Source organism: Hemiscyllium ocellatum, chromosome 22 (genome assembly GCF_020745735.1).
Source record: "Hemiscyllium ocellatum isolate sHemOce1 chromosome 22, sHemOce1.pat.X.cur, whole genome shotgun sequence".
NCBI classification, from domain to species: domain Eukaryota; kingdom Metazoa; phylum Chordata; class Chondrichthyes; order Orectolobiformes; family Hemiscylliidae; genus Hemiscyllium; species Hemiscyllium ocellatum.
Genome location: NC_083422.1, coordinates 21867762 through 21882114, shown reverse-complemented (window position 1 = coordinate 21882114; position 14353 = coordinate 21867762). Strand labels below are relative to the sequence as shown.

General features: G+C 38.5%; 1 protein-coding gene across 1 annotated transcript in view; it reads left to right on the top strand.

Annotated features, from left to right (window-relative positions):
• LOC132826137 (kinase non-catalytic C-lobe domain-containing protein 1) overlaps positions 1-14353 on the top strand; it is a 179990-nt gene that overhangs the window by 149777 nt on the left and 15860 nt on the right. Inside the window, exons 25-28 of the mRNA XM_060841784.1 lie at positions 5592-5674; positions 8101-8251; positions 10424-10546; positions 12447-12506. Coding sequence (XP_060697767.1) covers positions 5592-5674; positions 8101-8251; positions 10424-10546; positions 12447-12506 — 417 coding nt within the window. The remainder of the gene's footprint in view (positions 1-5591; positions 5675-8100; positions 8252-10423; positions 10547-12446; positions 12507-14353) is intronic.

The following is a 14353-nucleotide window of genomic DNA, read 5'->3' as shown; positions in this document are numbered from 1 at the left end:
GTACTATATATAAACCAGAGTTCCCTATTTAGTCATGTTATTTTTCTTACTTAGATTAAAGATAAACAAAGGGAAAGTGATCAATTTGCTATTCTTGAATTAAGAATCAGTGCCACAAACATTATGTGCTCTTTTTCTCTAGAGCAGGAGATATTCAAGGCAGGCAACACTGAAATAGAGGGTGATAGGAAAGGGCCCCAGCCAGGCAGGCAAAGCTATAAATGCAACTTTTATAATAAGCGTTTGTATCTGTGGTGTTTTGAACTAAATCATTGTTGTCTTTCTGGAGTAATTGTGGTGGGGAATTCAGACTCATGTCGCTGTTAGTGAATCCGGGCTTTCATATAGATTAGATTAGATTAGATTACTTACAGTGTGGAAACAGGCCCTTTGGGCCAACAAGTCCACACCGACCCGCCGAAGCGCAACCCACCCATACCCCTACATTTACCCCTTACCTAACACTACGGGCAATTTAGCATGGCCAATTCACCTGACTTGCACATCTTTGGACTGTGGGAGGAAACCGGAGCACCCGGAGGAAATCCATGCAGACACGGGGAGAACGTGCAAACTCCACACAGTCAGTCGCCTGAGGCGGGAATTGAACCCAGGTGTCTGGCGCTGTGAGGCAGCAGTGCTAACCACTGTGCCACCGTGCCGCTCCTATAGATGGGGTAAGGTCTGCAGCAAAGGCATTGGGAGGTTTTACAGATTCCTTCTTAGTGGAAAGGAAGGACAGAAATAAATATAAGTCTTCCTTTGAGTGGAAGTAACTGTGTAGTATACATCAACCTAATGAGTCTCAGTGGTGTTCTTTGCTGCTTTTTACTGGATAATTCTCATTAACCTTCTATGATATCCTGCTGTTGCAACACTTCTTTGAACATTTGAATACCATCATTTGTAACCTCCACCAATTCCCCAGCAAGCTGTAACTTTTTTTTTTGCTTTGTACTCTGGGTCTTCATTACCCTGAATCTGGGCCAAAGCTTCTAAACATTATTCATGTTCTGGATGAACTGACCTAACATTGATCAAATCTGCCTGTCAGAATCACTGTTGAAATAATTAGTGTAAATCATTATAACTTGTGTTCATTAGGTGATTCACACGGGACATGAGTCATTAATTAATGTTAATGGGTTAATTTATATTTTTAATTAATTAAAACTCACCGCTGAGTATTTGAAGTACTGTTCTATAGTTTTCATTGATATGAAACATAAAAATGGAATTGCATTAGTTGTCTTTTGTATATTTGTCATAAGTGTAGGGTCTTAAACAAAAAGGCCTTGCTGTGATATTTGTATAGATAGCCACAGGTGAGGTGCCAGAAGACTGGAGTTTGGCTAACGTGGTGCCACTATTTAGGAAAGCTGGTAAGGAAAAGCAAGGTGACTTTAAGCAGGGAAAAGAGGTATAGAACTAGCCATTTGGATACAGAACTGGCTTAAATGTAGAAGACAGAGGGTAGTGGTAGAGGGTTGCTTTTCAGACTGAAGGCCTGTGACCAGTGGTGTGCCACAAGGATCGGTGCTGGGTCCAATTATTTTTTGTCATTTATATAAATGATTTAGATGGGAACATAGGAGGGATAGTTAGTAATTTTGCAGTAATTGGTGATGTAATGGACAGCGAAGAAGGTTACCTCAGAGTACAGTGGATCTTAATCAGATTGGCAAATTGGCTGAGGATGGAGATGGAGTTTAGCTGCATGTGAGGTGCTGCACTTTTGGAAAGGCAAATCAAGGTAGGACTTATGCACTTAATGATAAGGTCCTAGGGATCGTTGCTGAACAAAGAGACCCTGAGGTGCAAGTTTATAGTTCCTTGAAAGTGGAATTGCAGGTATTGAGGATTTTGAAGAAGGCATTTGGTATGCTTGCCTCTATTGGTCAGTGCTTTGAGTATAGCATTTGGGAAGTCATGTTGCGGCCACAGGATGTTGGTTCAGCCATTATTGGAATGGGGCATGCAATTTTGGTCTCCCTGCTATAGGAAGGATGTTGTGTAACTTGAAAGGTTTCAAAAAAGATTTACAAGGATTTGGAGGGCTTGAGCTATAGGGAGAGACTGAATAGACTGGGACTGCTTTCCTTGGAGCGTCAGAGTCTGAGGGGTGACATTATAGAGGTTTAAAAAATCATGGGGGTCATAGGGTAAATAGACAAGGTCTTTTCCCTGGGGTGGGGGAGTCAAAAACTAGAGGGTATAGTTTTATGGTGAGAGGGAATGATTTAAAAGGGCAATGTTTTCATTATGTTGAGAGGGTGGTGCTAGTATGGAATGAGCTGCCAGAAGACGTGGTGGAGGTAGATATAATTACATTTAATAGGCATCTGGATGGGCATATGAATGAGAGGGTTTTAAGGGATATGGGCCAAGTGCTGGCAAGTGGAACTAGATTAATTTAGGATATTTTGTCAGCATGGACGAGTTGGACTGAAGGGTCTGTTTCTGTGCTGTATATCTCTATATGTATTAATTGACGTTTTCTGATGAAGATGCATCTGTTCAAGGCACTTTTAGTCGAAATGTTCTGGGTTATTTGATAGACCTCCAAATATTGAGAAGGGCATGGGAACAAACTGGCAAACAAATCACAAAGATGTGCAAAGATTAGAAACTGATGAAGCTCGGGGACGTTTATTGCCCAAATATGGACAGTAATTTGCAACAGAACATGTCAAGTGCATTTTCATGAGCTGCTTTGTGTATTGCAAATAAGGACCCAAGTGGGTAAGACTCACCTACAATACACAGCCTCTGCATGAGTTAAACTGCATGAGATCTCAGTGGAATATTGGCCCTCAGAGATAAAATACATAGGTCCAACTGGTATATGGATATGTTCTGACATCCATCGACCACGTCTCAACTGTGAATTATATATACCCATTGCCTTGTTGATCTTCCTTAAAGAGTCAAATACACTGCGATGTAATGTAACAGCTCACTGTTAATCACTTTAAACAATCCCCTTCGGCAACTCTACTGTGCTCCAAACAAATGTACTCCTCCCCTTCCTACAGTTCAATTTATAAGACCAAGAGGGAAATACGGCCAATGGCTACCATGTGATTTCAAATCCTGCTGAGGCTGTTCAGTCAAAACAGTTGAAGAGAACATGTTCAGCTTTAATAACAAATTGAGAGGGTACTTCATCCTCCTTGTTACCAGTGAGGGAACCAACACTGAGGGAAGTAGCAGTTTACAGGTTATAAGCCACCTTGACTGGTGTAGGCAGGATGCCACAGAATGTTTCTGATAGTGGTAAGAGTCATTGCATTTTATTGGTCAGTTACCATCTGTCTAAAGGTGGGCTGCCCCCAGCCAGTAAGGTACTGACTTGCCAACATTGGCCTTCCTGAATGGGTGCGTGAGGATGCGGGATTCTGTCCTGTCAAGTGGGTTTGAGTTTGGCATATACTTAGGGGAATGAGCGCAGTAGGCCCCGTACCCATGGAGGAATACGTTCCAAGACCTACCGCGGTAGCCCGATACCACGGATAGGAGCAAACCCATTCATTTAAATGGAAAACTTACCTTCCCAGAATCCCCTGATACCTGGTTCTGGAATGTTCCCTATAATATCTTTGGGCTGTGATAAACTATGAGTAACTGAAAGCGTGCAAAATGATTCCGCGGATATGGTGGTCACCCTGTATTCACATTCATTAAATGAAAGCTAAAAATTCTCTGGCTTGGAATCAGGAACACCCAAATGTCTTGCATGCATGAGGACTTGCACTTAACAGGCAAAGCACATATGGGGAGGCAGTGGTATAGTTGTAATGTCCTTAGTCTAGTAATCAGAAGGGCTAAGCTGATCCTCTGGAGCACAGACTGAAATCCTGCAGTTGGAGCCGGTGGAATTTCAATTTTAATTGATTAAAATGAAAGCTTGTCTCAGAAATGGAGACCATAAAACTATCATTTGTCAAAACAAAGAACTGAAAATCTGAAAGAAAAGCAGATGCTGCTGGAGAATCTCAGCAGGTCTGCTAGCATGTATGGAGTGAGAGCAGATTTAATGCTTTGAGTTGTGACTCTTCATCAGAGCTGGTTCTGACGTTGGTACCAATATGTACCATGATTTCTTCTGAAGAAGAGTTGCTGGACTGGAAATGTTCATTTTGTTTTCGCTCCACAGATGTTGCCAGACCTACTGATTTTCTCCAACAGTTTTTGTTTTGTTTCTGGTTCACTAATGCCCTATAGGGAAAGGATTCTGCCATCCTTACCCACATGTGACATTCATCCACACCAATTTGATTGGCTGTTAACTGCCCTCTAAAATGACCTATTAAGCCATTTAATTCAAGGTTAATTAGGGATGGTCAACAAACACTGGTCTTGCTAGCGATACCCAGATCCCAGCTTTTTAAAAAAGGATGGTTTTGATCAATTATTAGCTCTCTAAATTTAACATTGACATTGCTGCTCTCCAAGAAACTAGATTAACCAACACTGGATTAATAACAGAAGACTATTAGATGTTTCTCTGGCACAAGTGCAGATGACCACCATGACTGTGATATGGGCTTTTCTGTCAACAATAGATTATTAAACTGAGATATAAAATGGAGATATAAAAGCAAATTGCTGTGGATGCTGGAAATCTGAAATAAACACAGAGAATGTTGGAGAAACTCAGCAGGTCTGGTAGCATCTGGGTGAGCGGATCTGAGTTAACATTTCAAATCTGCCAAGACTCTTCTTCAGAAGTTAGTTCTGAAGAAATGTCATACTGAACTTGAGACATTAACTGTATTTTTTTCCACACATAATCAAGATGCTTGCTTGAACATCTGTAAACCTTTAAGTAACCCTACATTAGAAAGCATCAGGCAAATACTTTTGCTTTACATTTTCTACTAATTAATCTGCTTTAGTTCATGAGATTAGATTAGAATGTCTACAATGTGTAAACAGGCCCTTCAGCCCAAAAAGCCCACACTGACCCTCCGAAGAGAAACCCGTGCTGCCCTGCTTTGGGTTGAAGTGAGAATGTTTAAATGTTTAGTTAATATTCTTTAACAGGAGTAACTAAAGATCTGAATGTAATGCTTGCACCTGTGATATGCTCCTTCTATGCTAAGCAAGAGATCATGGATATTTCTCGTACTATATCCCTCACAACCAAATATGCAGCACGTGTGTCCAGCTGCAGACTATTAGCTAATTGCATCTCAGAGCTGTAGGTGAACTCACTGTTGGCCATCCAGGTAAACTACCCAACTTTCCTTATTCTCATGGCAAGATTCTGGACTATTTATGGGTTTTATTTTAGCAGTGGCCTGAAACTATTGCAAAACCCTATATTAAAATTTAAACAATATTTATTTTGCCTTATACTCTTCTGCTTTATGACACTTATCTGTTGTATATTCTGACAGGAACAAAAACTTTTTTAGATGGTGAGCATGGCATGATTATGTTTATCATTCATGCACACAGCTGTGCTAAGAACAACTAACCTTCTCTCTGAAATGTTTTAAAGTTTTAGTGCAAGTGCCAAATCAATATTTGAATACTTACCAATATGACTGAAATTCTTGGTTCATCAGTGCACATTCTCATTTCAGGAACTGTTTCGAGATTGCCACCCTGTCCATTTTCTGAACTCAAGAGCTTTTGGTGTTAAAGACAAACCTACAACAGTCCTAAAGTGAGTACCTTCTAATTCCAAATTTTGCATGAATGTTTCAAAAGGTCTCGTTGGAAATTTAGTTACAATTGTCGATTTAATAGAACTGATCATGTGAATAAAACTATATGATATTGGCTTAGATATAACCATGTATTATGATCTGGTCATGTTTGAAAGAAAATATTCTCATTGGCTTGCTCAGATGGCATCAAGTGAGTGAAATTCAGCAGTTTGCTGTTAAAGTATCTGAACTCCAACCACTCCCCTCCCCCAAACCCACCTATGGATTATTTTAAATGTTAACCAGTTTTCTCATGCTGCTTTCCTGATGCATGCAAAATTCAGATTCACCTTTTAAAGACCCACAGCCTCCTATTACGTCTTTCATGCTGCCGACCTTTATTTGTAAATGTCAAGGCATTAAACTGTGTAGCTATGAGAGCAGCCACACTTAAATCCATAGATAAGATGTTTTCTTCCCAGTGAGGAAATTGGCAACCATTGCATAATGACCGAAGATAAGAATATTAATTATTTATCCAACCCCTTGTTTCAGATTATTGAATTGAATAATAAGTCAGAATTTTACATCCTCTGAATGTACTGGCAAGTGTAAAATTGTGGATATTTGGGTGGCAGGGAAGGTCAGTGGAGTTGTTGCCTGCCTATCCAGGTAAAATCACTTACATTGATGTTCAGCTCCATCCATCCTTGTTGGGAGTTAAGAGAAGTCTCAGCAGTTCTGCATCGATCTTTTCAGATGGAGATGGAAGTCTGGACCTCTACCAGTTAACAGGTTAAATCAGGTTGGCATTTCCCAGCCATACAGATTTTCTTTGATTTTTCAGTCGGGGAGAGGGATGGTCAGAGTCACCAACTATGGGAAAAACTAACAATATTGTATAAGTCACCTTACCTCACTAAATCAGGATGTAGCACTGCTTGGATGGAATCTTGGGGTCTGGCAGCATTGTATGTGGTTTAACAGTTATGACAGATTGTATTCTTTAATCATTTTTATTCTATTTCTAACTTTTGCAATTTCAGACAATATTTCTAAGCAACCCATTGCTCCATATAGTCCCAATAGTGTCTTCACTTGCCTTAATATTTAACTGTATTCTAGCATGCAGCAAAGAATAGATTTTTCAGATTATTACAGCCACCAGATCCCAGGCTCTTTTGTTTTCAATACCTGACAGAATTATTAGTTTCTGAATAAAATAATATTTCCCAGCTCTATTTCTGGAGAGGGGAATTTTGTTCCCATTAGAGATTTAAAAGTATTCTCTAGCAAAGGCTCAAACATATTTGGTCTATGAGGCTTTATTTTACTATCTGCTGCTTTCTTGAGGCTTAACTGTATGTGCTGCTATTCCTAAATCTGCAAGAATTTGTCCCATATATCAAGACATGTGTGGCCATTTAGACAGTGCCTATACTCATTTTACAGACCCTTTAGGCTATAATATGGGAGGAAACACTAACCACCACATTCAGCTTTGGTGCTGAGTTAAGCACCAATCTGAAATAAAATTTTATTGCAACGGTATATTACATTCTCAGTGTGTATGCACTTTACAATTGTTGTGAGATGAAAGCTATAAAAGAGCTGTTGGGTAGAAAATACATGTTCTCATAAAGTCTTATTATAGGTTAGCACTTAAACCAGAAAAGCTCAACAATACTGTCATATCAAACATCTTTTTCTCCATTGGGAATGCCATGTTATCTACGAAAGTGTATAAGGAGACATTTTAAATGTAACTAACTTGTTGGATTTGATGCTTTAAAATTTTCAAAATGGCTGCATAGTTGAATGTTTTTGAAACATGATGGTGACTAAGACCAACACAGAGATTCATAACATGATGTTCAAACCACAAAATGATGTTAAGGTTTCTACATATATGCATGCATAGTGTGGCCTTATAGAGAATCTTCCTGAAAGCATATTTTTACAATCCAGAAGAACAAAATGTTAAGAACTCCACACTAATCCAGAATTACTTGAAATTCTTGTTAATGGCATCAATAAAGAAAGACTTTGGCTTCTTGTGGAGTGCACAACTGAGCGATAACAGCAGATTTTGAGAGCTTCATTATATATGGCATTCAAGGTGATGAAGGTTTTCAGCATTAAACTGCATTAAATAAAATTTTGGACATTGTCTACCATAATGATTGTTATTATGAAAAACATATTTCAAAAGAAATCTCTTGCAAAGCTCTAATAACAAACCAAAAATTCCTGACATTGTTAAGCTTTTATTAGGTTTTTGATAGAATCTGTGTTCATTTGTGTTCATTTAACAGTAATTGATTGTAATGACCTGAACAGCAAAATACGTGATTTACCTTACATATTTGTCCTTAATATTATGAGTACAGCAGAGATCAACTAATATAATTTATAGAACAGATTTTAATGTAATTATTCACAGGCCAGTTTCTTCAGAATCAACATTTGCAGAGGGCAGCAGTTTGTTTGTGCTAGATTACAGACAACGCCAGTATCTTCTGGACCTGATTAAATATGCAGACTACGTTAGTCACTGGGTCTCTGCTGAAATTGTCATATGTAATACACCCAAGGTAAGGATTCCAAATTTATTTAATATACAACTTTGTGACAGGAACTAACTTATAATTTGTAACTTCACTGTAATAATAATAATTTTATTTGAATGATAATGTTTTTTATGGAATAATAACACTTTCTCTAACTTTAGCAAAATGATTAAACATTATGAAGCCCTTTACATATTTGAAACCAGTTTTATATTTAGTCAGAATTTGTTCAGTCAAAAGTTAATGTTCATTGAGATACAATGAACTCCATGTAATGGTCATTTCAGTATACCCAATCGTTTCATTCTTGACCTCTTTTTCATCCTTTACATACTGTCACAAAGGTGATGATCCTGAAATTGCGGAGGTATTCTTTCAATCTCCTATCATAACTTTAGCTGTTTACATTGTTATCATAACATTGATATTCCACAAAACACATGTAAATGTATTTTTAGATTACTTACATTGTAGAAACAGGCACTTCGGCCCAACGAGTCCACACTGACCCTCTGAAGAGCAAACCACCCAGACCCTTTCCCCTACATTTACTCATTCACCTAACACTACAGGCAATTTAGCATGGCCAATTCACCTAACCTGCACATTTTTGGACTATGGGAGGAAACCGAGCAAACCCAGGGAGAATGTGCAAACTCCACACAGACAGTTGCCTGAGGCAGGAATTGAACCCGGGTCTCTGGCACTGTGAGGCAGCAGTGCTAACCACTGTGCCACCATGCTGCGCACACCTCCTATTTTCTCTTGTTACATCATTTGGTAAAATTTTCTGATTGTGTACCAGTTTTAGCATGAATATGCTAAAAAAAATTAGAGATTTTACTAATGTCCTTTAAGGAAGGAAACTGCTGTCTTTACCTGGTCTGGCCTACATGTGACTCCAGACTCACAGTGACATGGCTGATTTTTAACAATCTTCTGAGCAATTAGGAATAGACAATCAATGATGGCCCAGCCAGAGATGCCAATATCCTATGAATGAATTTTTTTAAAAATGATTTCACCAGAAATGTGCTCCCAGTTTTCCATTACATTCATGCCAAGTGCCTTGAGAATTTGGTTTGAAAGTTAGTCTTCTTGAAATTTGTGTGGACACATTTCAGAAAGTAATCAGGAAAAACAACAGAATGGTGTCCTTTATTGTGAAGGGAATTAGAAACAGCATTATGCTTCAGTTAAATAGGGCACTGCTGAGACTGCAGCAGGAGTATTATTCATCTTATTACAGGAAGGGTAGAAATGAATTGGAAGTAGTTCAGAAAAGTTTACTAAATTAGTACCGGACGGGTTGTCTTAGGAGGAGAGGTGGGACAGGCTCGGCTTATATCTGTTGAGATTTAGAAGAGTAAGTGGCGACTTAATTGAAACATGCAAATTTGAAGGATCTTGTCAGGGTACTTACGGAGAGGATGTTTCTTCAAAAGGGAACAACCAGAACTAGGGGTCACTCTCTAAAAATAACTGGTTTCCTATTTAAAACAGATAAAAGACAAAAAACAGTGTTATCACTGAAGGTTTAGAACTCTTTTCCTGAAAAGATGGTAGAAGCAACATCTATGAATACTTTTCATGCAGAAGTAGGTATGTAATTGATAAACAAGGAGTTGAAATGTTCTTTGGATAAGCAGGAATCTAGATTGAAAGTTGCAATCAGAGCAGCTGTGATCTTCTTATGGTGGAGTGGTGGAGCAAACTGAAGAGGCCAAAAAGTCTGCTCCTTTTTTTATCATTTGTATAAATTGATAATGCTAATATTGATTCGTTGGATACTTGAGAACTCTAAAAATATCTTTATTATTATGCTTCGTGCTTTACTCAGCGAGTCGTGAATTCATGGAATGCCCTGCCAGTAACAGTGGTGGACTCTCCCTCTTTTTGGGCATTTAAATGGGCATTGGATAGGCATATGGAGGAAAGTGGGCAAGTGTAGGTTAGGTGGGCTTGGATCGGCGCAACATCGAGGGCCGAAGGGCCAGTACTGCGCTGTATGTTCTATGTTCTATGATAGATTATGTATTGCCTCCTACCAGCAATAACATATTCTTTGAAATCAAAGATATTACATTTATCAAGAAAACTGTGAATTGATGTGGAAAATGTTCATGCTGGGTGTTCTTTATTCAAAAGGAAAAGGAATAATCCTTGAAATGAATTTACGGTTGTTATCCTTTTCAGGCACAAAGTGCACTACTATCAAAATTTCTTTCAATTGCGAAGTTTTGTTATGAATTGAGAAATTTTGCCACAGCCATGCAAATTCTTAATAGCTTGGAAAGCCTGATAGTGCGGCAATTACCTGTAAGTAATTACTGAGATTGAGAACGCAACTCATTCAGCTTCGTCTGATCAGTCTTATTATTTGTATATGTTTAACTGAAACATCCTTCGGTATTCTACATTTCCTGCTGGATTTAGTTATTATATCCCTCACAACTTCCACCACAGCCAGATCACTATAGATCTCTTTTAATCAGAGGAACACAAATCACAATCATTACTGATAAATGACTCATTTTATTTGGAGTGCAAAAGCAGATCTAGCCTTATTTCAGTCTGATTTATCATTCATGGCAGTGGTATACTCTCTTAATGTATACTTCTAATCATAACATGTCAGCATCACCACTTTTGTGTGTTAATGTTAGTTGGCATTCTCCTAGCCCTTAATCTGGAACAATTTAGACTATATAAACAAAATACTTTGATCTTTTATATTGTTGAGGCCAGCACTGATGATTTCAAAGAAAAATCAGCTTGGATCTTATTTTAAATTGCTTTCCCCTGACCTTCTAGTCATTGCCCCTATTAGGTTAGCACATCATATTGTTCAGCTGTAATATTCCCAATATTTAAAAAACCTGCTCATTTAGTTAGAATTCACACTCAACCCATTGACCTGAAGCAGTAAAATTAAAAGCCCCATGGCGCTCACCATAATATAAATCAACAATTCTGGTGAGGTAGCATTGAAAAAATGGTTACATTTTACATTGCGTACTTAAATGTATCTGATACAAGCTGAGTGTATCGAATTGAAATTTAGTCATTGATATTTTTTTCCTTTGAACTGCATTCAAAAGTGAACCTTCAGTTGAAGATCAGCAGGTAAAAGTGAACGTCTCAGAAATGGATCACAAACTTTGAACAAGGTTAAAAAAAACAAAACAAAATTGTTTTTCTTCTCCTGAGCATATATATGTAAAAGACAACCAGAGAAAGTAAATGATTCAACATCCAGTTTCACACTTAAAAGGGAACTAGATTGATAGCTGTTGACAAACAAAGCTGGAATATCTGGAGTTATAACAGGTATATTGTATCTTTTTACTTCCTCATGGATGAGGGCAGTCACTGATCGGTGCTGTATAGAGTCGATACATGTGACCAAGACATCTTTCACTCTGGACTTCCTTATTTTTGAATTTTAATTATGCATGATTTCATTCTTTCAGTTTCCAATTGCACTTATCTTATTTCCCATGTCATTTATCCCCACCACCCATGCCAAAAGGCCATGATAGAATGACAATCCAAGTGACAGACTGCCTGTGAGCACCATACGTTCAGCTCTGTGACTGGGAGAATGACCTATAACCAAATCAGAGTGAGCTGCTGTTAATTATCTTCGAAAGTATGGCCTTGAATTACAAGTAGCCCAAAGTTGCAAGTTCTGTAGTAATCTGCTAGTTTAGATTTTAGATTTAAACTTTATTGTTACATATGCTCAAGTACAAAAATACAGGAGTACAGTGAAAAGTGTTAAATGTCCTCAAACACAGCGCCATCTTAGGTATAAATAGCTAGGTACAGAAACTTAAGAAGACAAGGTTGTAAGAAATAAGGAACAAAGTTCAAAGTTAAACATTACGGTCACTCTTAGTATAGCATAAAAACTAAAGAAAAAGTTGAAAGTTTAACTTTACAATCCTTGTTTCATTAAGTTGAAAAATATTGAAATAAGACTAAAAATTCAACCATTGCAGATTTCTTAAGTGTTTAGGACCTATAGTTGGACTGTATGTGTGCCTCTTCATTATTTCCTGTACATTGCTAGTCACAACAAATGAATGACATTATTGAGACTTGTCAGAAAATTGGGAAAATAAACATAAACCTTTCATCCTTCACTAACAAAAGCATTCTGATGGTTGGTAGGAATGTTATTGCAGTATTTTGAAATGTGTTTTCTCATTTTCAGTCATGGAAAAGCTTGTCCTCAAAGGCATTAGAAATCATGGAGGAATTAATTGCTGTACAGGTACTATACTCAAAAAATAGTTGGATGTCAAAGTTTCTTTATCAGCATGACTTATGTGTTTACAAGTAATATTATTGAAGAGAGGTGTGCGAGTGAAAATGAACTGACTGCCCTGAAAAGTTCTTTAGCTCATTTGAGTAATTATCCCTTATTTCCCAAAGCAGCTTTCTGCTTGCACAAGGAGCTAAGTACAATCGACTAAACATTTTTTGTTTAAATTACCAAAATGTGTGCTTAAAACTTATTACCTGCATTTGGGACAAATATTAATTTCAATCTTTAAGGTCATTTCATAGATATGTCAAGTGGGAGAAATAATAGGCATATATTAAGCTAATTTTGAAATGCAACACCCTACCTTCAGTTCAATAGATGACTAACTAAACTGTGTGAAGTGAGTGTAAAGAATTTTATCCAATTTACAACATTAGCACACTTCTTCAGGATAGCAGGTTGTAGGTGGACTCAAGCTGTGCATATTACAGAGAAACCTCGATTATCCAAAGACCATGGGCGGGCAGTATTTCATTTGGTTAATCAAATTCTGGATAATTGAATGCTGGATAACATAGTTTAGCCGAGCCTCACAACCTTGAGATCTTGCTGAATAATCCAATATTCGGATAATCGAATGCTGGATAATCGAATGAAGGATAATCGAGGTTCCTCTGTACATGACCTATGAAATAAATAGATACAAAACACTTAAAGCACACTTTAATGAGGAGATAGCATCCATTGTTGTGGTTCTGCTCGCCGAGCTGGAAGTTTTTGCTGCAAACGTTTCGTTCCCTGGCTAGGGAACATCATCAGTGCTGTTGGAGCCTCGTGTGAAGCGCTGCTTTGATGTTTCTTCCGGTATTTGTATTGGTTTGTTCTTGCCGCTTCCGGGTGTCAGTTTCAGCTGCAGTGATTTGTATGTGGGGTCCAGGTCGATGTGTCTGTTGATGGATGTTCTTGCTGTTTCTGGGTGTCATTTTCAGCTGTAGTGGTTTGTATATGGTGTCCAGGTCAATGTGTCTGTTGATGGAGTTTGGGGATGAATGCCATGCTTCTAGGAATTCTCTGGCTGTTCTCTGTCTGGCTTGTCCTATGATAGTGGTGTTTTCCCAGTCAAATTCATGTTGCTGGTTGTCTGAGTGTATGGCTACTAGAGATAGCTGGTCGTGTCGTTTTGTGGCTAGCTGATGTTCATGGATGCGGATTGTTAGCTGTCTTCCTGTTTGTCCTATATAGTGTTTTGTGCAGTCCTTGCATGGTATTTTGTAAACTACGTTAGTTTGGCTCATGCTGGGTATTGGGTCCTTTGTTCTAGTGAGTTGTTGTCTGAGCGTGGATGTTGGCTTGTGTGCTGTTATGAGTCCTAAGGGTCGCAGTAGTCTGGCTGTCAGTTCTGAGACACTCCTGACGTATGGTAGAGTGGCTAGTCCTTTTGGTTGTGGCATGTCCTCGTTCCGTGGTCTATCTCTTAGGCATCTGGTGATAAAGTTGCGTGGGTATCTGTTTTTGGCGAATACCTTGTATAGATGTTCCTCTTCCTCTTTTCGCAGTTCTGGTGTACTGCAGTGTGTTGTGGCCCTTTTGAATAGTGTCCTGATGCAGCTTCGTTTGTGTGTGTTGGGGTGGTTACTTCCATAGTTTAAGACTTGGTCTGTGTGTGTTGGTTTCCTGTGTACCCTTGTGGTGAATTCTCCGTTGGGTGTTCTCTCTACTAACACGTCTAGGAATGGGAGTTGGCTATCCTTTTCCTCTTCTCATGTGAATCGGATTCCTGTGAGTGTGGCGTTGATGATTCGGTGTGTTTTTTCTATATCTGTGTTTTTGATGATTACAAAGGTGTCATCAAC